The 27,494-nt window shown below is 40.7% G+C and overlaps 1 protein-coding gene across 3 annotated transcripts in view; it reads left to right on the forward strand.

Annotated features, from left to right (window-relative positions):
* Nucleotides 1-4,389: 4,389 nt before the first annotated feature.
* CSNK1A1 (casein kinase 1 alpha 1) overlaps nucleotides 4,390-27,494 on the forward strand; it is a 54,215-nt gene continuing 31,110 nt past the window's right edge. For all 3 annotated transcript variants that reach the window (XM_082836987.1, XM_082836988.1, XM_082836986.1), the window contains exons 1-2: nucleotides 4,390-4,965; nucleotides 5,584-5,690. In XM_082836987.1, the coding sequence (XP_082693113.1) occupies nucleotides 4,843-4,965; nucleotides 5,584-5,690 (230 nt within the window). In that variant the 5' untranslated portion in view covers nucleotides 4,390-4,842. The remainder of the gene's footprint in view (nucleotides 4,966-5,583; nucleotides 5,691-27,494) is intronic.

Consider the following 27,494-nt stretch of genomic DNA (forward strand, 5'->3'; position numbering starts at 1 on the left):
TTATACGAAAATATGTCTCCAACAAATCATTAAGTGAAAAAACAGATCTCAAAACTGAAAGTGCACTATGACAACCTGTTGCAAATTTTTTTTTTTTTTTTTGCGGTACGTGGGCCTCTCACTGCTGTGGCCTCTCCCGTTGCGGAGCACAGGCTCCGGACGCACAGGCTCAGTGGCCATGGTTCGTGGGCCTAGCCGCTCCGCAGCATGTGGGATCTTCCCAGACCAGGGCACGAACCCACGTCCCCTGCATCGGCAGGCGGACTCTCAACCACTGCACCACCAGGGAAGCCCCAACCTGTTGCAAATTTTAAGAAATAAAATTAAATATATGAAAAAAAAAATGTGTGTGCACACATATGTACTGATAAGTATACATACACTCAAGATACACACAAACACACAGAGAATACACATAGAAAAAAAAGACTGGACACATATACAGCAAATTGTTAACATTTCGTGATTATCTCTAAGAGATTTTTGTTTCCTTTTTTTCTGATTTATCAAACTTTCTAAATTTTTCAAAGGAATACTTGTCACTTTTATAAGGAAAAGAGCAGTCAACATTTTATGTGTAAATGACTATTAAAAGATCATTGGGTAGCATACATGTGGAACTTATCAACTTTAGAATCTTGAAGGCATATGGTTCAAAAGCACAGATATATATGTTCAAAGAATTAAATTAATCAAAATCAGTTTATGGTTAATGACCCCATAAAAGGTAAGAAATGTTTGCAGAATGTCTCAAAAGTGTTTCAAGTTGCTATCGTAGATGCAGCAATATACTTTCACAAAACCTTGTGAATAACTCAGAGGGGGAGAACAGGAACTGAGACAAGAAAGGAACATAGAAACAGCTGTCACTGTCAAAGACTAGTAAAAAAACTTAATGGATTATCACTCTGATACTACAGGACATTTCTGATGTTCTCATGTTTTCAATCACTTCATTAACTGGCTTATCTAATACTGATCATGCACAAAGCTGCATAACAGTAACAGTTAAACAACATGTGAAAAAGCATTTGACATAGTCTCTGTCATTCCATTTTTCTACTTATTTGTACCAAACAACTCCAGAGATGGGCAGACCACCTTTGTGATTTTCTTTTCTTCCTTACTGCACCTATCTATACCTCTTAAGCTTGTCCTTATCATTTTACTTAAAACACACTCTGCTTTCCAGTGACCTTTCCTTGGGTAAGCACTGTGGTTTAAAAAAAAAAAAAATTTCAATTCATCTTGATCTCTCTTTGAAAACAAGTAATCAGTGGGGCATGACTGTCCCAATTTACCTTCTACCCTTTCCTTTTTCTCTTTATTTTAGTTAGAGGTTGGGGTTCTAATCCTTTCTTTGACACTAAGATCTGTATGATCTTGGGCAAGCCACAGTTTGTCCTAGCTAGGCCCAACTGGTATCTGTGAAAGCACTGTGTAGATTGCAAAGCATTTACAAATATGATTTTTTTCTTGCGGTACGCGGGCCTCTCACTGCTGTGGCCTCTCCCGTTGCGGAGCACAGGCTCTGGATGCGCAGGCTCAGCGGCCATGGCTCACGGGCCCAGCTGCTCCGCGGCATGTGGGATCTTCCCGGACCGGGGCACGAACCCACGTCCCCTGCATCGGCAGGCGGACTCTCAACCACTGTGCCACCACGGAAGCCCCAAATATGATTATTGAACTAGATGATCTCAATTTCATTCAAGGTCTAAAATATTTATTCTATACTTTAAATTATATTTTTGGTGAATTCAGCTGATCCAGGAGTCAGGAATTGCATTTTGGCACATTGCAGAAGATTCCCTCCATTACAGTAAAGCTGCTGATGATTCAAAACAACAGAATGGGGAATTCCCTGCTGTCCAGTTGTTGGGACTGTGTGCTTTCACTGAAGAGGACGCAGGTTCCATCCCTTGTCGGGGAACTAAGATCCCACAAGCCGTGTGGTACGGCCAAAAACCAAACCAAAACAAACAAACAAACAAAAAACCCAGAATGATTTGTAACCAAAAACAGGTTCAATTACTGAGGCCGAAAGTTACCACGAATAAATACATGATTTTAAGGAGAAGGCTGAATTCGTAGCCAACACCTACAATCCCCATTTTCTACATTAGAAAACCCAACTTTTGCCCTTCTTAATCTGATAAATTTAAATCTTAAGATTTTCAACTGAAATCACATTTGAAAAGGCTACTACCACTCATTTGGCATTTTAGTACATTTTGCTGGATATTGTCAATGGTGGAATAGTGATTACAGCAGGCAGGAAACAAGTGAGGAGACACACCAAAACATACACATAAAATCATAGACTCTCAGAGTTGAAAGGGCTTCTAAATGTGATTTAGATTAGTGAGTCCCAGACTGTGGCATTTCAAAAACTTATAAAAGTTAAAAAAAAAAAAAATGGTGGGGAGGACAGACATAAAGTATCAACTTTTAGTTTTGCCAAACAAGGATATCAACAAAACAACCATCTACCATCAGGACCATATTATAAAAGGGCACTTCAACAACACATATATAGGAAGATAAAACCTCATAATAACGTGTAATTTGAAATTAGATAAATTAAAGAAAAAACGCATTATACTTCTCTTTTCTAGTTATCTCATGGAAAACTCGATTTGCCCCTGTCCACGCACAGACCTCTGGGAATCCCTAATCTAGTCCACTCCATGCACACCGTTACCCCCCAACCCCGAGTTGAGCATCTGTATCCTCACTACAACAACAAAAAATCCATTTAAATGTATACCCCACCCCTTACAGGGAACTCCTTAAGCTGAGGAATCCATTAAATTTTGGATGGCTGTGGTGGAAAATCAGCAGAACAGTAGCTATCTCTGAAAACTTGGAAACTTCAAAATGCTTAAACTTGACTTTTTTTTTTTTTTTTAAGACCAAACTCTAACAGCAGAGAATTTTAAGTAGGCCAGACATGCTTTAGAGTCACCAAAGGAGATGGCCTAACAGTGTTGATTTGGGAGTCAGGTGGCCTGGGTTTTGGTAGTGCCTCAAAACTTCATGCTAACCCTGAGTCTTTTCCCTCTGTTTTCAAATTCAAGACATTTAGGTCAGCGCTTTATGAATACAAATATTTAAGCCAGAAACATGTAGGAATTCCAGTTATCTTCCAGGATGAACCCCATTACTAACTACTTCATCAGCTTTCAAACTTGCAGTTAAGTCTACATTTTTTCCAGTTTTAATGAAATTATTTTATTTGGGATAGATTTTGCTTAAATTTTCACAACTGAGGTTTTGATTCACTCATTTATCAGGGTTTGATTCATATTGCAGATGATAGCATCAAGACACAGCTTTCTTTTGTGATCATCATTACTACCAAGCCCAATTTTCCCAGGTCAAATTTTGTAAACCAAAATGTGCTCAAGATTTGATTCGTTGACTAATTTTTAGTAAAATTTTAAACATTGTCAATTTAGTAAAGTTTTAAACATTGTCAATTTCATTTTGTAAGAGTTATTTCTACCCTGTTTTTGGGTCAACACTGCAGTTTTCAACACGACCAAAATAGGATTCTTCAAGGTTTCTTCTGCGGGGGGGTGGGGGCGAAGAGGATAACTTTCATATGGGCAGTTTTTTCACGGCAGTAAATCTTATTTTCTATTCACCATATACTGGCCATTAACATTACTCGAATATGTTTTTTTTCTCCCTTTGGGAATCAAATATCATCAGTGGGTAAACAACACAAAGACACAGAGCGGCAGGGTTAATTCCTGCTTTCCCTCTTTTTCCCCCTCCTGTAAAAACAGGGAATCCAACACTCCGTAGAGCGCAGAACTCTAATAAGACTAATCAACTAGTCTGCTAAAACAGGGAGCCCTGAACAAACCCAGCCCGCACAGGGTTGCTTTTCTCTTTCTCTCCACTAGAGGCGATAGCCTCTTTCAAAAGAGAAATTGAGCTGGAATGGGCCGGTTGGGGGAGTAGCCCCCGTAAAGACCAAAAGGTTAAAAACCACCTCAAACAAAGAGCAAAGGTCAATACCCAACTCCCAAGCCCTGACGTATCCATCTTCCACAGAAAATGAAGGTGACTCCTCCATAACATGTTCTCGAGACCTGGGGCCGCGTGGCCTTTCAGAAACCAGGCGGGTTTGAGGTGACTAACAGGTAGTTCACAGTAGAACAGCCAACGACCGGAAGTGGAAATGAGCCCCGGGCGGGGATGAGGAGACGCCACGGCACGCTTGCGCAGTCAGCGGGGTTGCAGTACGCGTGCGCAGTTGGGCGGTGACAGGGTGACGCTCGGAGCGTGGGCCGTGACTCTCACGGATCCGGTCCCGCCCTCCCTTCTCGCTGTCGACCGTCCGGGGCTAGCGCCCGCGATCCTTTTCCCAGAGTGCTCTGCGCCGTGAAGAAGCGGCTCCCGAGCACTGGGGGCATTTTGTGTTGGCTGGAGCCGGAGTAACAAGATGGCGGCGTCGGCGGAGTGACAGGGGTCCCTCCGGGCGGGAGCCGGCGGCAGTGGTGGCAGCGGTATCGCCGCCCTAACTCACCGCTCTCTTTTTCCAGCCCGCGACGTCGCCGCGAAAGTGAGGCAGCGGCGGCCGCCAGAAGCAAGTGGCCCAGCCTGGTTACCGTGAGAACCCCCTCAACAATCTGCGGCCTGACAGAAAGAAACCTGACAGCAGCGGTGATTAGGTTCTCCTTGGCCGACTGTGGGCCCTGTAACGCCGAGAAAAGAGCCAGCGTTTTCCTGCCGCCCTCCGGAGCCTTGCTCCGTGGACGAGCCCTAGAGGTCTCCCGTTCTCCCCTTAGAGGTGTCGGGGCTTAGCCCCAGCCTCCATCTTCGTCTCTCAGGATGGCGAGCAGCAGCGGCTCCAAGGCCGAATTCATTGTCGGAGGGAAATATAAACTGGTACGGAAGATCGGGTCTGGCTCCTTCGGTGACATTTACCTGGCGATCAACATCACCAACGGCGAGGTAATCACCTGGGGTGGGGTTCACGACTACGCTGCGCCTGCCCTCCCCCCCTCCCGCGAACTGTTCGGGCCTTTTCCCACCGCATGCCGCACTAGGAAGTCCAGAGGGAGCCAGTTTTCCTGCCTTAGGAACCACCCCCGCTTTCTTTCCCTAAAAGGGAAGAACCCAAGATAAAGGTTGGGTGTACTAGGAAGTTTCCCAGCTTGTTAAAAATACACCTTAATCGAACTTTTAAAACCGTCGTTTAAGGTGAGGACGGCAAAATCCTATTCCTGTGATCCCTGTGTTTTTCTATCTATATTTTTAATTCTGCCGGCGTTTTTGTTCCCATTAGGACAGCATCCGATCGCCTGGTTTCTTCATAACCTCTCATTACGTTTTCTGGATGAATCGTTTTCCTGCACTTTAGAGGACGTGCCGCTTTCGTCACTACCCCCTGAAGAGGCCTTTGAGGCTGGTTGCCTCGTTTTATAATTACAAAGAGAGCCTTCTTTTCCCAGCCTCTCACTTCCACCTTCTAGTCGAGAGTTGGAGCTTTGCTCGTGTTTCCCTCTCTTTTCCCAAATGACATTGAATCCATAAGGATGTTGATGCCATCATCCCCTCTTTCCCCTGCAGGAAGTGGCAGTGAAGCTAGAATCTCAGAAGGCCAGGCATCCCCAGTTGCTGTACGAGAGCAAACTCTATAAGATTCTTCAAGGTGGGGTTGGCATCCCCCACATACGGTAAGAATCCTTAAGCAAATAGGCGATCCTCTGAGGGAAGTATGGAAACGGGGAAGATGTGTACGAGGCAGGTGATAGGGCCAGCTGAATCCGGCTCTTGGTATTTGAGTTACCTGGGTTTCCTGTGAAGCGTAAGTCACCACAATCACAGAGTAAATTTTAGTTTGCCAACTTAGTTTAGAATTTCAGTTTGTAACACTCTGCTGCAAAGCTTCCGTCATTCTTCCCGAGGCTTTCATTTGCGGTTAAAGTATGCGGCTCATCTTTGATCCCAACGCGGAAGGGTTGCCTGCTGTTTTCTTTCTGTCTGCACCTCAGATGTTCTTGGGTTTGTCCGGTGAAGTGGATTTGAGGGTGCCGAAGTCACCGGGCTGGGCCAGTTCGGGTTGCTATTGGAGCTGGCTTGGGAAATGGCTGCTCTTTTGTTGTGTTTTTGTTCCAACATGTCTTCCTCCTCCGCTTAGAAAATGGCGGAACGACGTGACTCAACCGCATATTCCTGCCCTTTTCTTTGCTTGAGTTCATAAGTTATGCTTCCTTGAGACTCTCTTTAGCAGCCCTGAGTTGATTAAACCTTTGAAAAGCCAAGAATAAAGCTGCAGACAGTGGTGGGGTTCAGGGAAGGAGATGCCATAATGACAGTCTGATCTCTGCAGCAGATGCGATGTGAAATTAAATTTACTCTGCAATATCTTTCAGAGTCTTTCCAGAAGTGTTAATTAAGTCTGTAAAGGATGGTAATGTTTGCTACATTTCAGTCTGTGTACTAAATTTTGTGGGAAATGGCAAAGGCAGTTTGAACAGCGCTATGTTGAAATTGACTCAGTTGTATTAAAAGAAAACTTAATCGTGTAACCACAGTTTGACAAGTAACTTTAACCTGTTGAGTTACTTGGTCAGTAGCTCCTCACATCTGGGAAATTGTGGCTTTTTTTTGGAGATGTGATATTGGTGAAGGCAAATAGTAATCAGGATAAAAGATGACCAGATGAAGACACTGGGTTCTTTTAAATGGTTAACTTTAAAGGATTTTAGAATAGTTTGATTTTTGAGATTAAAGAGCCTCTTTCCAGAGTAGAGACTAAAATATAGTTTAAGACTCAACCATTTTCCAACAATTACTCAAAAATAACATTTGCAAAAAGATACGGAGGTAGTTGAGAATTAACTGGAATGGTATTTACTGTAGCGTGTTTTACTATCCCAGCTTTTATTCCTCAAATCTTGAATTAATGACTGGGTTATATACATTAATTCTGATGTGGAAACAACCGGAGTGACACTATCCTTAAAAATTTTCCAATGCTGATAGACATTTTTAACGGAGAAATTGAGTGATAACGATTTTCTATTGGTTCAAAGTCAAAATAAATTATTAGGAAGAAAATTCCAGGTTTATCTTATGAGGTAAAGATTAATGTGAAATCTGAGATAATCCAGATTTGAGATTTTTAATGGTTCTCATCCCTTTAAAAAAAAACAAAACCCTGCTGTGTAGGAAAATAAATTTGTTATTGTGGAAAAGTGAAAACCTTGATTAAAATATCTAGCTTTTTTCTTCACAAAATAAAAAATATCAATTGCATTCGCCTAAAATTTTTAAATTCCTTTCCCTTTGTATTTACTTTCATCTCTCCACCCTGGATCTTGCTGATTTGCTTTCCATCACTAGTTTTTCCTAGAATTACATGTAATTGCAATCATACAGTATGAGGTCATTTGTGTCTGGCTTCTCTAACTTAACGTAATGCTTTTGAGATTCATCTGTGTTGGGAGGTTTTATAAATTTCACAAATCAGGTTGAACTTAATGTATTTGAAATCATTTTCAAAAAAGCAGTAAGGGCTTCCCTGGTGGCGCAGTGGTTGAGAGTCTGCCTGCCGATGCAGGGGACACCGGTTCGTGCCCCAGTCCGGGAAGATCCCACATGCAGCGGAGCGGCTGGGCCCGTGAGCCATGGCCGCTGAGCCTGCGTGTCCCGAGCCTGTGCTCCGCAATGGGAGAGGCCACAACAGGGAGAGGCCCGCGTACCGCAAAAAAAAAAAGGCAGTAAGCATCTGGCATTTTCAGTGCTAAACGCAAATTAAATACATGCACTTTCATTTGGTAGCTTTTATTTAAGGACAACACTGATACAGACCAACAACGGCAATAGTCAATATACTGATTACACACATCAATAAATGAAATTGACTTGTGAGCAAAATTCTAAGAGGTTGAGTGCAGAGGGTGTTGTGGTAGTTATAAACTGGATGGAGCTAAAGAGGTTAACCTGACTTTCAAGTTAAGACTTCCTGGGAGAGGAGATGGGACTTCAGGATCTGGCTCTAAGGAAGAAAGCTTGGTGAACTGGTTGGGGAGGGCATCCAAGAGTAAAGTGTGGCTTCTGGGAGTGGTCTCTTAAGGCAGAATGTAGTAATTGCATGAGGGTGAGGAAAGAGTAAATTTGTTTTAGGAGTAGTAGAGTCCAGGTACATAGAAACAAAAAATGGATCATTGGTTTTAAAGTACAGTGTGAGAGAACTGTTTGTCCACTGAAGTGGAAAAGATAAGGACTTACACAAGCTTTCTTTATTTTGGGTGGCAACATCTTCCCCTTTGCTGTTTGTTCCCCACTATTTCCACATCAACTATATATAGTATACACTTAATAAATATTTACTTGGGAAATATTGAATTAAATTATTCAGCTTAGCTAGATTAAAAAGGCAGTCTCTTCTGTTACCCATTGTTTTAGAAATGTTGACACTAATTAAAAATTTTTAGATTTGCTGCATTTATACCACACTAATGTCTCCCTCCTCCCCCAATCCACCCCACACCCTGCAAGTTTCTTAAAGATACTATGGGATATTCTAAAACGAGGGCTGAAAATTACCTAGCCTATATAGCATACCTGCCTTATCAAGTCCTTAGTATGTAAGGACCTTACTAAGGGATCTATTGTGCAGAAGCATAGCATCCAGTGAGTGTAAAGAGCAAGAATGAGAGGATGGCATTCAGTCTCTTGATATTTTTAAGAAACTGAAAGTCCTTGGGCCTTGTGAATTGACCTCTGGCAGCTCATTTTAAATTACTGTGTTTCTGTTACAACCCTCCCTTTCTTTGTGCCACTTTGAACTGAATTAAATTGTTCTCTAAAGAAGCAGTTATGTTTTATAGCCAGGCTCTAAATCTGCCATGTGGTACTGATTGAGTGATCTGGGGTTTGTCAGTCCCTTAACCTCTTTGGGCATATCAGTTTCCTCATTTTTGAAATCAAAAGAGGGTTTTGCCAGGTTGGTAATTTTCTAGTTTTGCATGCTGAGCTTTTGGGCAGGGTTTTGTTTGAACAAGTTTCTGTACTTAAGTAAGTCACTGGCCTAGTTGATCTTAGAACTTTCAGCTCTGAATTTTAAGATTTATTTTCAGATGATGGTAGCTAGAAAGCATTTCATCACATTTGGTGTTTTGTCTAGATTTTACCTTTGAATGATATTTTAGTAGTGAGATACCACTCAGGACCTTAAAAATGCTACCTGTATCAGGTAAACCATAGGTTACCACTTAGGAGAAAGTAAATTAATGGGATATACTTTTATAGGAAAACATGATAAAGAAAATAGGAGGGGCATAGGATAATTTTGGTTGTCTTGTTTTTTGTTGTTGTTGTTTTTTTTAATATTTATTTATTTATTTGGTTGCACCGGGTCTTAGTTGCAGCACGTGGGCTCCTTACTTGTGGCATGTGAACTCTTAGTTGCGGCATGCATGTGGGATATAGTTCCCTGACCAGGGATTGAACCCAGGCCCCTCTGCATTGGGAGCACAGAGTCTTATGCGCTGCTCCACCAGGGAGGTCCCAGTTGTCTTGTTTCTTTCACCACTTTTTTTTTTTTTGCCCTCTTTGAATGTCAAATATTCTAGGAGATATTTATAAAGTACTAGTTAATCCTTACTGTCCAGTGTTAAAAGCAGCTTAAATTTTAATCTTAGCTTTTTGGCACTGGGCATATATCCTGTAAATAAGTTCTAATATTCTTATCAGAGAACAAAGATGATGTCTACACTGGGTATGTCTTTATTAGAGAGATAACATTACAGATCACAGGATTCATACAGTAACTGAATCCGTGGTACACTAAGGGTACGTATATTGGCTTATACTGGATTTCTAGTAATGGAATAATGTAATGATGCTTAGATAGCATTTGGAGCTGGATGAACCCTGAGAGATAATAGCCCAATACTTCATGATATATAAATTAGACTGTTGAGTTTCAGAGGGCTTACTAGAAATCTCCTAACTTCCAATTTTCCTGTGAGCCATTTTCACCTTTATGTCAAGGTCAAATCATGTCTGCTCACATAACCCACACCTTTTCATTTGATGCTGCAGAGCCATATTTTGCCTCCTTCACTCTATGGCGTTTGGTCTCATACAGAAAAACTGATAAATGTAAGTAACCTATTGTTTGTATTATTATTTAATTAGATCCTTATGATTCTTATTCTTCCTTTTGAATCCATGGATTGCTGGATGAGAACTTTTGTGGACATTATTAATTTGTATCTTAAAGTGGAGTAAATACTTGTAAACCCTTGTATAATCCATGGATTTTACTACCTTGGCTTTAGTCGATTTTAGAGCTAGATTATTTTGTTTCCGAGTACATTTAATCTGTACCTAAGGTATGATTTAGTGATGTTTTCTCATGATCTGTCCTGTTTAGTAAGAAACTTTAATGACAAGAAGTCTATGCAAGAGAAAACTAGAGTTTGAAACAAATGTTATAAATCTAATCTTTTGGTTTATTCCATTTTATTCTTAAAATCAGCCTTTGAGGTTTTTTTTTTTTTGCGATACGCGGGCCTCTCCCTGCTGTGGCCTCTCCCGCCGCGGAGCACAGGCTCCGGACACGCAGGTCCAGCGGCCATGGCTCACGGGCCCAGCCTATCCGCGGCATGTGGGATTCTCCCGGATCGGGGCACGAACCCGCGTCCCCTGCATCGGCAGGCGGACTCTCAACCACTGCACCACCAGGGAAGCCCAGCCTTTGAGTTTTAACAGAAGTTTTTCTGAGGCTAAATGAGTACCTTAATAGGTTTCATAATATAAATGAATAACTAGTCTAAATTATGCTTTTTGTTACTGTTTGTATTTCCAATACAATCTCAGGTGGCTCTTGAAAATTGTTAATAACTAGTAATCACATAACATGTACTTATCCATGTCTTAATGGAATTTTTTTAAATGACATGTAATTTTCATACAGTGAAGTGTATATAGATCAATGTGCCATTGACTCAGTTTTGACAAATGCATACACTGATGTAACCCACACTCCCTAATGAGATAAAGAATATTTGATTTTTTTTTAATACTGCTAATCCTTGGTAGGCTATGTTTTGTGACAACATAGGTTTTATATGTGTGTGTGTGTGTATGTATATATATATATATAGTTTTTTTTTTTGGTGGTACGTGGGCCTCTCACAGTTGTGGCCTCTCCCGTTGCGGAGCACAGGCTCCAGACGCGCAGGCTCAGCGGCCATGGCTCACGGGCCCAGCCGCTCCGCGGCATATGGGACCTTCCCGGACTGGGGCATGAACCCGTGTCCCCTGCATCGGCAGGCGGGCTCTCAACCACTGCGCCACCAGGAAGCCCTTAAGAGTTTTTTTAATGCATTATATAAATTGATGGGATCAGTAGAATGAAAGGTGCATCTTCCATTCTCTGCAATGACATTTTGTTTTAGTTGCCTTTTATTCATAACATTGATAATGTACTTTGAAATAAGTGGGTAGTTGGTTGAATTTAGTGTGGCTAAACATTCTTTTTTCCATCTATGCGCAAGAAAAAAAGAATCAACCAATATCCAGGCATTGCACATGGTCTCATTTAATCATTACAACAATCCTGTAAGTTGAGGTTTTATATAAAGTGTGAGTCAAAATGGTTAATTTGCCTAGAGTCACACAGCTGATGTGTTATTTGAATAGATCTTCCTGCCTCTTTCAGTGGTTCCCAAACTTTGCTGCACATTGGAATCACTTAGAAAACTTAAAAAAAAATATTGACACCTAGCTCCTAACCTCGGATATTTTGATTTAATTGATTTGGGGGTATGACTTTTAGTATTTCTTTTTTTTTTTTTTGGCTGCCTCATTCGGCTTCTGGGATCTTAGTTCCCCAATCAGGGATTGAACCCAGGCCCCCAGCAGTGGAAGTGCAGAATCCTAACCACTGATCACCAGGGAATTCCCACTTTTAGTAGTTCTTAAGTGAACTCAGCTGAACTCACTAGGTGGTATGCAGTTTACAAATGGAAATATGGCTGTACTAGTTGATTTAGCTTTGAATCCTGATATAAAGATACTACCATATCAAAATGCTGGTGTCTATTAATTTCACAGTAAAGGCTTGCTAATGTGGTGGACATTTGTCAGCATAAGTATTTATCAGTGGTGAATTGGCCTTTTGGAATTTCTTTTGGTTCTGACTTGCAGTTTTTGTACAGAAGTTTTTTTTATTAAAGGGAAACAAGATGGCGACAGTGACTAAGCATACATAGTACACATCATATGTTTTGTTTGTGCCATCTTTAAGTGTGCAATGGCAAGGTTTGCAAATTAACCTGAAATTGAGGCTGTCCTATATTTCAGGTTGTCTGGAAGCTGCTCTGAGTACTTATCTGTTACACTTCCTTACACTGCCAGATTATTCTGTACTTAAGGTGGCTTTTATGGCAAGGGGAGTGTGAGATCTGATTTAAAGCTGCCTTGTTGGAAAGTAGTAGCATGAAGTTTTTGTAAATTTTGTTTTAAGTTCCAAATTTTCCAAGTCTTTCAGTTATATTAGAAGTGTCTAATACATTGTCCTTGGTAACACTATAATGAAATTCTTAAAAGACTGGATTTTATACCTTTATGTAAATACCATTCTTTTCCTTTTCCATTCCTTTACTACCCTATTCACTATGTATTCACGTTAGGTTGTTTTGCTTTTGGCTCTTCTCACTTGATTGAAATTATTGTTACCACTAAGCTTCACTTATTTGAAATCCTAGTGTTCTCATTTTTGGACCTCCATAATATTAATACTTTGTATCCTTCTTAAGAAAGGGAGTGATGTTGGGTTTTTCTCTAAAAATTAAAGCTCTGTTGTTGCAGAGTGATAGTGAACTTTACAGTACCTGTACAGTACCTTCTAGAGAATTAGCAAACGTTTTTCATTCAGTCAACAGATACATATATTTGAGTGCCTACTACATACTGGGTGGGCAGTTTCAGATACTGGGCACATTTCAGTGAACAGACAAAAATTTTGTGAGGCTTACGTTCTTATTGAGCATCTGCCATGTACCTGACATGTGTATAATTGTGAATTTGTCTCTTGCTGAAAATTAGGAGCAAAGATGTCTAAATCTCCTGTAAGGACATGAACCTTCCCTTAACATCAAAGGGATAATATGAGTTTGAGCCCCAAACAGCATTCTGAACCATGCAGAGGTTGCCTTGATTGGAGAGGTCAGCAGGGACCCCATTATGTCTCCTTGTGAATCCTGCTTAGTCAGCATTTCTCAAACATCAACCATGCATAATAATTACCTACAGAGCTTGTTTAAAATGTAGGGTTTACTGTCTCACCCCCAGATTTGTTTGACCAGTACTGGAATGGGCCCCAAGAGTCTGTATTTTTAACAAGTAACCTCAGATAATTTCTGCTAAAGACCGCAGAACCATGCTTTGGGAAATACTGTGTTGAGGTTTTGACACTCCATTGTATTGAGCAGTTGGGGGTAGTTAGTGATTATTTTGCTGAGAGGGCTCTGACTATTGTTGTCTTGGTTGTTGTCATTTCATAATTGTTGGGCAACTGCTTTTTGTAATGAAAGTAATCCTTTTGTTTGTGTAGTGCTTTTACAATCTCATAATTACTATTGTATCTCTTGATAGGTATAATAGATAAGTTATATTAAGAATGTTTATCAGTGGAACTTCCCTGGTGGTCCAGTGGCTAAGACTGTGCTCTCAATGCAGGTGGTCCAGGTTGGATCCCTGGTCAGGGAACTAGATCCCACATGCCGCAACTAAAAGATCCTGCACCCCGCAACTAAAGCACGCCACAACTAAAGATCCTGCACTCAGCAACGAAGATGCCGTGTGCTGCAAATAATTCCTGGTGCAGCCAAATAAATAAATAAATAAATAAATATATATATATATATAGTTCTTTTTTAAAAAAAAAAGGTTTATCAGTGAGCAAAAATGGCTTATGCCGGTAAGAAAATGGCAAAGCCAGAACTAGAACCTGTTTTTTTTTTGGCTGCTGGTTCACTATTCTTTGCACTGTATTGCATATACTGTGAGTTCAACCAGCTTCCCATTTTCAAATCCAACTTCTGGTTTACTGGGCCACTTTTTAATTGTCTAGTCACTGAAAGGCTTATTTTTATAAGTATATATTGCATAGTTCTATATTATTAGTTCAGGTTTACATAGAATTTAAATTTATGGATAGATATTCATGTGTTCATTCATTGCTTTTTTCTTTCAGGTTAGATCGTTGCTTTATAACAGCTTGCGTTGCCTCTTCCATTTTTCCCCTTTCCTATATCTGCATTAACATTTCAAGCCCAGACTTTGTGTTCTTTCTTCTGTTCTACTTTTAAAAGATTATATCAAACTTTGGAATTGTTTGTTTTCTTTTGTGTTCATTTGCTAATACAGAGAAATTTGAGTTAAAATTTTTTTAACCTAGAATCTATCTACTTAAGAAGGATTTGCTAAGCAAATTAATTACTGTAGAATGTGGTGGGGGGAATGTTTCATCTAGCCAAAATTATTTGTTCTCTTAAATCTTTATATGTAAAACTGTCTTAATACAGGTGATTCCTATAGTGCAAAAAGCACCCTAAAGGAAACCTTTTGGTCTCTGAAGTGTACTAAGAGATATTTTGATTTTTGTTACTTTTTTGCTCTAACATTTTTTTAAGGTATTTATTTATTTATTTATTTATTTATGCATGCTGCACTGGGTCTCCGTTGCGGCGTGTGGGCACAGTAGTTGTGGCACGCGGGCTTAGTTGCCCCTCAGCACGTGGGATCTTAGTTCCCCCGACCATGGATCAAACCCGCGCCCCCTGCATTGGAAGGTGGATTCTTAACCACTGTGCCACCAGGGAAGTCCCTTGCTCTAACATTTTAATGTACGTTTTCTCATATTTCTCTTCTTAAGGAGTGGAGGTAAGTCATTTTAGCCTTGAGAATTTGAGATTTAAATTAGGAAGAAGGAAAAGGGGGCCCAGTTTTGTTTTGGCTGCCTCATGTGGGATCTTAGTTCCCCAACCAGGGATCGAACCCATGCTCCCTGCATTGGGAGTGCAAAGTCCTAAACACTTTAAAAGTAGGGTGGATGGTTATAGCTATGGATGTGTTGAGTTTAAGGTGCAGCGTATCCCAAGTTTAGCTCTTGTATAATTAAGTTAGCAGAAAATACAGACCTAATCCTAGGCCAGGGAACTAGGACTGGTGTTAGATCTGAGCAAGATCAGCATAGAAGTGATAGTGGAGAAAGGAAATTGAGAAGTGAGGACTGAACCCTGTGGTGGAAATTCAGAGTTAATCAAGGCAAGAGGAGAGTTGGGATAATGGGGTGTTGCAGTTAAAGGAAGTCAGTTTTTAGGAGGAGGTAATAGCTATTCCAGAGAAAGAAAAGGAATGAGACTGTAAGGCTTTGGGCTTTGGCTGGAATAGAGCTTAGTATACAGTCATGCTTAGTAAGTCACTGTTGACTCAGTGATATGGCCTGAGGGCAGTCTGGTGAGGGAATAAGGATATAGAATTAAAGGATAGGCAGAGAAAAAAAAAAGGATAGGCAGAGATCAGATATTTGGAGTTCCTTATATACATATGAAACTTTGCTTTTTTTGGTGTGTAATTAGGGAGGGGCATTGGTTTTCATAGCAGAGAAACGACACCATGAAATTGTAGAGGAGTGACTGAAAGTAGGAGACTATGTTGAGAGGTAACGGGCATTTTTCAAAGTTTAGCTCAGATACTAACTTTTCTAAGAAGCCTTCCCTTTTATCTTCTGAATAAGTTGCTTGCTCCTCTGTGTTTGTTTTTGTTTTACGGTACGCGGGCCTGTCACTGTTGTGGCCTCTCCCATTGCAGAGCACAGGCTCAGTGGCCATGGCTCATGGGCCCAGCCGCTCCTTGGCATGTGGGATCTTCCCGGACCGGGGCACGAACCCGTGTCCCCTGCATCGGCAGGCGGACTCTCAACCACTGCGCCACCAGGGAAGCCCTCCTCTGTGTTTTATATTTACTTTATTGTCGCTTTTATATTGTACTTGTCACTTATCTGTTCTTTTAGGCCTTATGCTGCTTATGGCATCCTTATCAGCAGTATCACACACATAGTAGGTCCTTAATAAGTGTTGAAACAGAGACTGGAGGAGCAGATTTTGGTAAAAGATTGACAGTTTTATTGAGATAATTTACCTATGTAAGCATCATCTACTTAAAGTTTGCAATTCAGTGGTTTTTACTATATGTACAGTTGTGCAACCATCACCATAATCCAATTTTAAAATGCTCATCACCCCCCCCCAAAAATACCACCTTGAACACATTAGCAATCACTCTCCATATCCCCCCAGGCCTAGATAGCTACTAATCTACTTTATACATTTGCCTATTAGAAAAGATTTGGGGCTTCCCAGGTGGTGCAGAATCCTGCTGGTTGAGAATCCTCCTGCCAGTGCAGGGGACACGGGTTCGAGCCCTGGTCCGGGACGATCCCACATGCCGCGGAGCAACTAAGCCCGTGCACCACAACTGCTGGAGCCTGCGTGCCTAGAGCCTGTGCTCCCCAACAAGAGAAGCCACCACAATGAGAAGCCCGCACACTGCAATGAAGAGTAGGCCCTGCTCACCACAACTGGAGAAAGCCCGCGCACAGCAACGAAGACTCAACACAGCCAAAAATAAATAAATAAAAAGAAAAGATTTGATCAACTCTTTATAATTGGTATTGTGAAACTACAGGTATATTGTCCCATTTCCCAGTGGAATAGTATATTTTAATACTTGTATTCCTCTGGAGGTTCCAGTTCTCCACATACTGTCTTCCAGTACTACTATGACCAAAGCTAGAGAGAGCAGTGACAGCAAGGACCATTTGTGATCTTTGAAGTATAATTTTGGGTAGTATGATGAGAATGATAACCATTATACTGGGAACCAAGAACAAAAAATGAAAGTAAGATGGCAAATAGAAACTAGATTTTCAACAAGTTAACCGTGAACAAGAAAATCGGATGATCTTGTCTTACTATGAACCAACTATGCTGGGTACTTTCAGTTTCTTGTGAATAACAAGCTTAATGCGTACTCCTAACCCCGACACACCTCTTTACTTGGCCGTCTTCTGTTCATGCTTCAAGAATCAACATACTTCTTAGTCGAGAAGCTTTTCCTAATGCCTCCCTCTGAAAGATCTATTGGGTCCCCATAATTTGTACCTTCTCACCATCAGTTTCTCTTTCATCATATGTGTTTGCCTACACAGACTGTGCTGTAAGCTATGAGAGCAAGAATTATTGGGTTTTGTCTTGTTAGCCACCATAAATATTGAAAGGGTAAATTAATAGGAGCTTTAGTAGTACTTAGTACGCCGCCAGGGAAGTACATGAAAATAAGGGTGGAATTGTTTTCCTATCCAATTCACTGACCTTGTGGAGGGTAAATCCCTGAACCAAGTTAAGAACCCTGCTGTAAACAGATTTTTAAGGTAAATAGACTGCAGAATAAGATCTAAAACTTGGGCATCATATGTGTTTCACTCAGCAATAATAATGTCAATTAAGATGATTCGCTTTCCTTCTTCATCCTAACCCTCCTAACTGCTACTACTAATCCTTTACTCACAATATCATCACTAAGATCTTTGAATTATGCTGTAGGATTTCCACATCAGTCCCCTTGTTCCTTGCCCTCTGCCTTAAAAGATGCATAAATGTTCCTTAACCCGCAAATTTTAAAAACACAAACAAAGGGCTTCCCTGGTGGCGCAGTGGTTGAGAGTCCGTCTGCCGATGCAGGGGACACGGGTTCACGCCCTCCGGGAAGATCCCACATGCCGCAGAGTGGCTGGGCCCGTGAGCCATGGCTGCTGAGCCTGTGTGTCTGGAACCTGTGCTCCGCAATGGGAGAGGCCACAGCAGTGAGAGGCCCGCGTACCACAAAAAAAAAAAAAAAACCACGAACAAAAAAATGTGCTTTGATACTTAGTACTACTTAGTACTTAGTACTTAGTACGCCGCCAGGGAAGCCCCCAAAATAGTCTTTATATCCAAAATTATAGTACTAGTTAGACCTGCCTCTAAATCTTATTTAATGCTTTAATATGGGGCATGTATACTACTATAGCAAGATTGATTTTAAAGTAATTTTATGGTAACTGAATTTCTCTAAAATTGGTTTTCTTTATAATGCTATATATTTTATTTTATGCATTTAAAATACTCTGAGAAGGGATCAGTAGGCCTCATTAGACTACCAAAAGTGGGGGATCCATGACAACAGAAAAGATTCAGAACACTTGGTGTAGAACTAGCACCTCCCACCCACCCACACAACTTGTTTGGGCAAGTTCTTGGTTATTGTAGCTAAATACATTGATGCAGGATTGGTCTCTCAGTTGGTGGATTTCCAGTATTTATTTTCTTTTCCCTTTCTAGTCTTGTTCAATTTTAAATTACTTCTATGCTTATCAGTGCCCTCCCCAGGGGTGTGAGATTGTAAGGGTGGGGAAATTAGCCAATTAAAAAAGGTTTGGAAGACCTAGGAAAGTTCTGGGAAAGGTTCGGTGAAGTAAAAGATAGAATTAAGGGGCTTCGCTGGTGGTGCAGTGGTTGAGAATCTGCCTGCCAATGCAAGGGACACGGTTTCGAGGCCTGGTCTGGGAAGATCCCACATGCCGCAGAGCAACTAGTCCCGTGAGCCACAACTACTGAGCCTGCGCGTCTGGAGCCTGTGCTCCGCAACAAGAGAGGCCGCGATAGTGAGAGGCCCGCGCACCGTGATGAAGAGTGGCCCCCACTTGCCGCAACTAGAGAAAGCCCTCGCACAGAAACGAAGACCCCAAACGAAGACCCTGGTCTAAATAAATAAATAAATTTTAAAAATTAAAAAAAAAGATAGAATTAATATCTAAAATTTCTTGAATTCATCACATTATCAGAATTATTACTCTGATCACCATACCCACAGCTAAAACTGTGGTTCTTTTCTTACTTAACGTCTAAATCAGTTTTTAGTATGGAGAAATCGGTCTAATCGGTATTTGTGTTTCTGGTTCTAGTTGCTTAATTCACCAGAAAACTTAGTGTCTGTTTTCTTTATTAAACCTGATTTTCCAGTTCCCTGCAGTAGCCAAATAGCAGCAATGAGTGTCTTTCTCTAGTTAAAATGCTCTGGATCCCAAACTATTTCAAAGGTATTTCTGCAAGTTGTAAATCCAAAGCATTATGAATAAAAATTTTGTGTTACTGACCTTATAAAATATGAATTGTGTTTTAAATGAAATTGCAAGAGGAGGAAATAGATTGGTGGTCTTAATTTTTGTTTTTTTTTTTGGCTGTATTTGGTCTTTGTTGCTGCATGTGGGCTTTCTCTAGTTGCTGTGAGCGGGGGCTGCTCTTCGTTGCAGCGCGCGGGCTTCTCATTGTGGTGGCTTCTCTTGTTGGGGAGCACGGGCTCTAGGCACAAGGGCTTCAGTAGTTGTGGCGCACGGGCTTAATTGCTCCGCAGCATGTGGGATCTTACTGGACCAGGGCTCGAACCCGTGTCCCCTACCTTGGCAGGCAGATTCTGAACCACTGCGCCACCAGGGAAGCCTGGTCTTAAATTTTTGATGGCAAGAGAAAAGTTTAGTTCATTAAATTCTAGGTACCTAGGTATTCAAAGTAAAACGCAGGCCACAAATCTAAGGAGCAAATATGGGCAGAGAATGAGAATGAGAGTTACACAGCAATCTTGTATACCAAGAGTTAATAGAAAATCAGGAGGTTACCCACATTTTAGTCCTGTGTCTAGTTCTTTAGAAGCGCCGAAGAGTTACATGAATCAAAATGTAGTCAAAGCTGTGCATCATAGTTCTGCTTTCATGATGAATGCCATTAATAAAATGGAGCTTAATAAGTACTAACAATTCTAGGTTAAAGGATTACAGTGTCTTAAGACTCAAGTTCATAGATGCTTCCACCTTTCAGAAGTAATCAACTATTGAATGCAGTACTAGGAGGATTGGTGACTTTTGAGACTCAGGAATTTAAATTGAGAATTGAGGGCTTGTGTTGTGGTTGAGGGTCACCTGCTGTTGAAGTCTGGTAATTTAGGAGGAGGGGGGAGAAGGAAGTGCCTTTCTTGACTGTTTTAAATGAATTGTTAACCCCGACACACTCATGCCAGAAACAGAACAAAAAGGGAAAAGAAGGCAACGTGGCATGATTACAATGAGAAGCAAGAAGAAAGATACAGGAAAAGATAAACAAGAATTGCCTGTAGGTGACTTTTTTTGGCCCATGGTAATTTGGGTGCTGTTGAAGGATGGGAAGAAGAGCTATCTATAGTTTTTATAATATTATGAAAGGCAAAATTCTACTGTTAAGGATGGTGTACGTAAATATTAATGTATAGGAACATTAAAAGGAATTCATTCAGACTAAAGAGAGTAAGGTGGCTGGAACTGTTAGCAGTAGCAACCTAAAGGGGGAATTTGAGCTAGTTCTTAGAGTTGAGCGAGATTGTACTAGACCAGGTCCTTAATTTCTACCCTCATAAAAAGGAACATAAAAGTTGGATGATGATAATTTGGCAAGAGACTAAGTTTGAGATACACTGTCTTGAGAATGTAGATGCTATGAAAATGGGTATATTACAGCACTGATTCAGTGCTCATACTTTTAGTTCAGTGAAGACTCTGACATTAATAATCTAAAGATGGGAAGATAAATGGCATAGGAAAAGACATTTATCTGTTACGACTGTCACTTCTAAACTTTTATAATTATTTGACTTATTTGAATCAAAGATGAGTAGATGCTTCCTGATGACTTTATACTTTCGGTACAGGTAGTATTTTTGTATTCCTTTTTTTGTTTTCCTCATCTGCCACGTCAAGCATGCCCTAGCCTGGTAGAAACCTCTAATACAGCTTTTTATTCTTTAATTCAGCAAATGTTAGCATTTCCTGCATGTAAAGCATTGTGCTGGATGCTGGGAATATAGAGTTGTGAACAAGACATAAAATGGCCGCCCCTATTATACTAGGATTCTCCAAAGAAATAGAACCGATGGATCATATATACAGGCATACCTCAGAGTTATTATGGGTTCAGTTCCAGAATACCACAATAAAGCAAAGTCACACGAATTTTTTGGTTTCCCAGTGCATTAAAAATTATGTTTACACTATACTGTAGTCTGTTAGGTGTGCAATAGCATTATGTCTAAAAAAATTGTACCTACCTTAATTTACAAATACTTTATTGCCAAAAAGTGCTAACCATCATCTGCGCTTTCAGCGAGTGGTAACTTTTTGCAATAATAACATCAAAAATAAAGATCACAGGGCTTCCCTGGTGGCGCAGTGGTTGAGAGTCCGCCTGCCAATGCAGGGGACACGGGTTCGTGCCCCGGTCTGGGAAGATGCCACATACCGCAGAGTGGCTGGGCCTGTGAGCCATGGCCGCTGAGCCTGCGCGTCCGGAGCCTGTGCTCCACAACCGGAGAGGCCACAAAAGTGAGAGGCCCGCGTACCGCAAAAAAAATAATAAATAAAAAAATAAAGATCACAGATCATCACCATAACACATATAATAATAACGAAAATATAAAAATAATGAAAATGTGACAAAAACACAAAGTGAGCATATACTGTTGGAAAAATGGTGCTGATGGATTTGTTCAAGGCAGGGTTGCCACAGTTTGTAAAAAACGTGATACCTGCAAAGAGCAATAAAGCGAGATATATTTATAGGTAGAGAGAAAGAGATTTATTATGAGGGATTTGCTCAGACGATTATGGACGCTAAGAAGTCCCATGACCTGGAAGCAAACTAAATGCCCATTGACAGATGAATGGATAAAGAAGATGTGGTACATATATATACCACAAAAAGGAACAAAATTGGGTCATTTGTAGAGACGTGGATGGATCTAGAGACGTCATACAAAGTGAAGTAAGTCAGAAAGAGAAAAACAAATATCGTATATTAACGCATATATGTGGAACCTAGAAAAATGGTACAGATGAACCGCTTTGCAGGGCAGAAATAGAGACACAGATGTAGAGAACAAGCGTGTGGACACGAAGAGGGTAAAGTGGTGGTGGTGGGGGTGGTTGTGGGATGAATTGGGAGATTTTGACTGATGTATATACACTAGTATGTATAAAATAGATAACTAATAAGAACCTGCTGTATAAAAAAAAAATTTAAAAAAAAAGGGGGAGTCCCATGACCTGTGGTCTATAAGCTGGAAGCCCAGGAAAACCAGCAGTGTAGTTCTGGATCAAGCCTAAAGGCCTGAGACCAGGGGAGCCAATGATTTACGTCCCAGTTTGAGTCCTAAGGTTTGAAAACCAGGAGCATGGATGTCCTAGAGCAGAAGATGGAAGATGAATGTTTCAGCTCTAGCAGAGAGGGAAATTTCTCTTCCTCTGCCTTTTTATTCTGTTCAGGTACCCCACTTTAGGGAGGGTGATTTTCTTTACTTAGCCTGTCATTCAGATGCTAATCTCTTCTGGAGATACCTTCACATACTGTTTTACATTTTATCAGCTATTTCAGAATCCCTTAGCCCAGTCGGGTTGATGCATAAAATTAACCGTCACCAATCAAGTCAGAGGGGGAAGACCTACGTTAAACAAATGTTCTTTTTTCTCTTGTTATTGTTATAGTCATAGGGATGGGCATATTTAGGTCCTTTAATCTGAACTGAGTATTTACGATAATTACACTGATTTACTATTCTTGGAAGTCCTTGGGTCTCATAGCAATACCTAAAATATTTCATTTCAGTCATTTTGTTTCTTTTCTAAGGTATTTCCATTTTCATCGAGATTTAATAGAGAAAAGAAACCTCTAGCTCCACATCTTCAGCTATAATATAACTCTTCTAATTGGTTCTCATGTCATTGTCACTCCTTCCCCTACTCCCCAGTTTCCATATTGCATACTGATACCAAGGCCAACTCTTAATACTTATGTCCCATCCATACTCCACTGATAATTCCTCAGTTATCTATAGAATTTAAAGCACATTAGCCTGGTATTCAAGAGTCTATAATATAGCCCCAAACTATCAGTCACTTTGATTCACCCCTTTATGCGAGCCCATGGTCTATTCTTGCCTCTGCCTAGCACATCTTTTTTTTTTTTATTTATTTTTAGCTGTGTTGGGTCTTCATTGCTGCTCACAGGGTTTCTCCAGTTGCGGCGAGCGGGGTCTACTCTTCATTGTGGTGTGCGGGCTTCTCATTGCAGTGGCTTCTCTTGCTGTGGAGCACGGGCTCTAGGCGCACAGGCTTCAGTAGTTGTGGTTCGCAGGCTCTAGAGCGTAGGCTCAGTAGTTGTGGCACACAGGCTTAGCTGCTCCACGGCATGTGGGATCTTCCCGGACCAGGGCTCAAACCCATGTCCCCTGCATTGGCAGGTAGATTCCCAACCACTGCGCCACCAGGGAAGCCCTTAGCACATCTTTTTCTACCTTATCTATCAAAATATTATCCCTCCTTCAGGATCTGACTAGTAACAGACCATTTTCACTAGGTTTCTTTCTTTGGACAGATGTAGTTCCCACTGATCGTTTGCTTTTTCTGAATTCTGTTAGCATTTTTTGGTCAGCCCTATTGACTTGTGCATGTATTATCTTAGGCTTGTGCTTTTTATCTGTTTCTTAATTTTTTAACTAGAATTAGTTTGGATATGGGTTTAGAGGAAGGAAATAAGATCAGAGAGATGGACCTTCCTTCTCTTAGCATCTTCTTCAGACCTTAAGGTACCTTTTTTATGATCTCAGTAAGAAATGATGGTTTTCTAAGTTGCGAGCTCTTTCCTTGGCCTACTTCCTTGATTGGTCAGGCAACACTATGTCTAAAGACATTGATTTGAAACAAACAAATAGTAAATGAGACCTTGCCCCCTCCCCTTTTTTTTTAGCTTTCATCCATTAAATTACTTGATTCTTCTGCATCTTTTGAAACTATTAGGAAGAATAAGGTCCAAATCAAACCAGTTTGTTTTTAATCTCATAAGTATCTGAGTTACCTACAGTGTGCACATGACTTTACCATAGTGTACTTAGTAGCAACACATTGCTGCTTATGTTGAAAAATGTCTAAAGATAAGACCTGAGTTTCTGGTTGAAGGCACCTAAAAAGTGGAGAATAGGAGTGAGGTTTTCATGTTTGTGGGTTTCAGATTGTCTGCAAACTTAAATGATCTCAGAGAATCAGCTTAGTGCTTGCTCATTACCCAGATTCTATGAAGACATAAGACAAACAGTAGGTTTTATCTTACAGGTGTAGAGAGAGAAATGCCAAAGTAACAGTACCTGAAGATTTGTATTGTCAAGGGGTTAGATCTTGGATATAGGCAGTAGTCAGTGGCTATAGGAATTCTGTGAAACGGGAGACCAATGTGGGATAGTCTACTTAAGGAAGATTTCTTTGGCATCTGGGTATTAGGATGTTGCAATTGAAAATGGAGAGTTAGCAGCTTGCAGAATAAAAGTGGAAAACGTGGAGGTGAAGGTAGAAACTGAGTAAGTAGGATTTGGATAAGCAGAAGGCTGTTCCTGGCTCCTAATCTGTGTGTAATAATGTCGGGATGGGTTACACAGGTGGAAAGCACAGATGGGGAGGGTGTGAGGTGTTAGATTTAGAGAAATAAGTTATATATTCCTTGAGATCAAAAGGAGGAATGAAAGAAACACCTGTCACTTAGGTTTAAAGAGTTATAATACCAATTTCTAAGCGGAAAGACCTAATTATTTTAGAAGTGCCGTAGTTGCACCATGGAGGAAAAGGCCTTTGAATCATTTATGTTTTAGTTGTTTTTTTATGGATTGTCTTCTTGATACTGAGAATAGGGGCTGTGTCTTAAACTCATACACTTAAGCAATATGGAGAAAAATGCCTAATAACTTGTTTGGTTTTTTTTAAAGTGTGTTTCTGAATTCATCTAATTCCCCCTTGTTTCTAATTATTATGAGAGTATTCTGTTAAAGACTTACTTTACATATGACTTCCCACAAAGTGCTTTATGAAGTTGTGTGATTGCATGAAGATGTGAAGTATGAATTTGTGCCTTTGACATTTCAAGTTTGTAGTTTGGATTGGATGGTTGTAAAATTCACTTTATTGTAATTTTGTTAGGGAGCCATTGGTACAAATTTGTTGATGTAGACATGAGATGTAGTCTTATGAGAGTTGATTTGTGCTTTCTCTTTTGCCTTTGATTCTTAGTGACTTCCCATCACTGCCTTAGCTCTTTCTGGATTTGGTGGGTTTTTATAGAGTCATTTATTTTTCTCTAAAACCTAGATAAATTAGGTTTTTTTGTTTTTTTGTTTTGTTTTTTTTGCGGTACGCGGGCCTCTCACTCCTGTGGCCTCTCCCGTTGCGGAGCACAGGCTCCGGAAGCGCAGGCTCAGCGGCCATGGCTCACAGGCCCAGCTACTCTGTGGCATGTGGGATCTTCCCGGACCGGGGCACTAACCCGTGTCCCCTGCATCAGCAGGCGGACTCTCAGCCACTGCGGCACGAGAGAAGCCCCGATAAATTAGATTTTTATATTAAAAATCTGCCATATTCTTAGTATTGGATGTTTATAATGGCAAGGACTGGTTTTGAAGTTTCTGACAGCTTCCTAGCACAGATTTGCCTCTGCCGTTAAGTAAAGAAAGAAGAAAAAAAAGAAGGAAAACAAAACAGGAATCAGGAAAGGAGAACATAAGCTATTCACTTTGTTCATCACTTATCTTTTTTTTAAAAAAAATATTTATTTATTTGGCTGTGTCAGGTCTTACTTGTGGCACGTGGGATCTTCCATCGTGGTGAGTGGGCTCTTCATTTCTGCTCACGGGCTTCTTTCTATTTGTGGTGCAAGGGCTCAGTAGTTGTGGCACACGGGCTCAATAGTTGTGGCAAGCAGGCTTAGTTGCCCCGTGGCTTGTGGGATCTTAGTTCCCCAACCAGGGATCAAACCCGTGTTCCCTGCATTGGAAGGCAGATTCTTAAACCCACCACTGTGAGCTTTTCTTTCAAGTGTTGCAAATGTTGGAATGTATGTGAAGGGTGTTGAATTCCTATATGGAAAATAAAGGATTGAAAAGGGATAATTGCAGCAGCTTTGAACATAGTTTTAGATACAATAAGGGCAGATCAACTCTGCCATTCGGAGATTGGTACATCTGTTGCGTTTCTTAGGCTAGTGAGCACAATCTGTAAGGTTAAGCAGAAACTTTCCCCACCAGGCTACCTTTTTCTGCAAAGACATATGAAAATGAATTCCTTTGTGTGTTTGATGGTAGTTATTCGTGTATCATGTTTGCGAAGTAGTAGTCCTCGGGAACAGCTGAAGCAAAAGCGTAGGAAGGAATGTGAGCTTTTTAAGCCTAGTCACCTTACGATCTTTTACATAAGATTCTAGGGAGCGTATTCATTGGATCTGAATATGAGACCATGCTTAAGTAGCTGGTTTTGCATTTTCTAGAAAAATATAGTTATTAAGATACTAAATCCCCATTCTCTAGTTTCAGTCTTAATTTTCTTTTATAACGGAATAACATATTAGAGCAAAATTTTAAAAAAGAAATAACACTAAAAACACTAAACGGGACTTCCTTGGTGGCGCAGTGGTTAAGAATCCGCCTGCCAATGAAGGCGACATGGGTTCGATCCCTGCTCCAGGAAAATCCCACATGCTGCGGAGCAACTAAGCCCATGTGCCACAACTGCTGAGCCTGTGCTCTAGAGCCCGTGAGCCTCAACTACTGAAGCCCGTGCGCCTAGAGCCCGCGCTCCACCAGAGCAGCCACCACGAGAAGCCCGCGCACCGCAACGAAGTGTAGCCCCGCCCCGCTCGCTCCAACTAGAGAGAGCCCACGTGCAGCAATGAAGACCCAACGCAGCCAAAAATAAATAAATAAATAAAATTATAAAGCAAACCAAAAACACTGAACAGTTTTCCACTAAACTGATATTCATTAATGCCTTTGACACAGATTTTTTTAAGCCTTTTCCCCCTGTTTTGAATATTTTTAAAACACATAAACTTCTCAAATGGTAAATCCAGGTATCATTTCTTATTAGAGTTAACAAAGAAATCACTCCAGTCTAGCTTTAAAATAACTTCCTTGTTTTTTTTTTTTTTTAACATTTTAAATAATGGCAAAATGCCTTTTTTTGGGCTGTGCCACATGGCATAAAAGATCTTAGTTCCCTGACCAGCAATCGAACCCGTGCCCCCTGCAGTGGAAGCACGGAGCCCAAACCAACCACTGGACCTCCAGGGATGTCCCTCAAGCAAAATTCATAATCTAGATAAGTTTGAAATAAAAATGGTAGTGCTTATTTTCAGGAAATTACCCGTACCAGACTTACAGGCATATAGAAACTTGAAATCATTTATTGCAGTGATTTCCAGTTCTTGTAGTCTCTGAAATTAGCAGTTGATATTCCTAGAGTTATTAGGGGCAAATTGTATATCCACAGTAATATAGCAACGGATAATTAAAGCATGATTCTT

This window comes from Leucopleurus acutus (assembly GCF_964270905.1).
Source record: "Leucopleurus acutus genome assembly, chromosome: 3".
In the NCBI taxonomy this organism is placed as follows: Eukaryota; Metazoa; Chordata; class Mammalia; order Artiodactyla; family Delphinidae; genus Leucopleurus; species Leucopleurus acutus.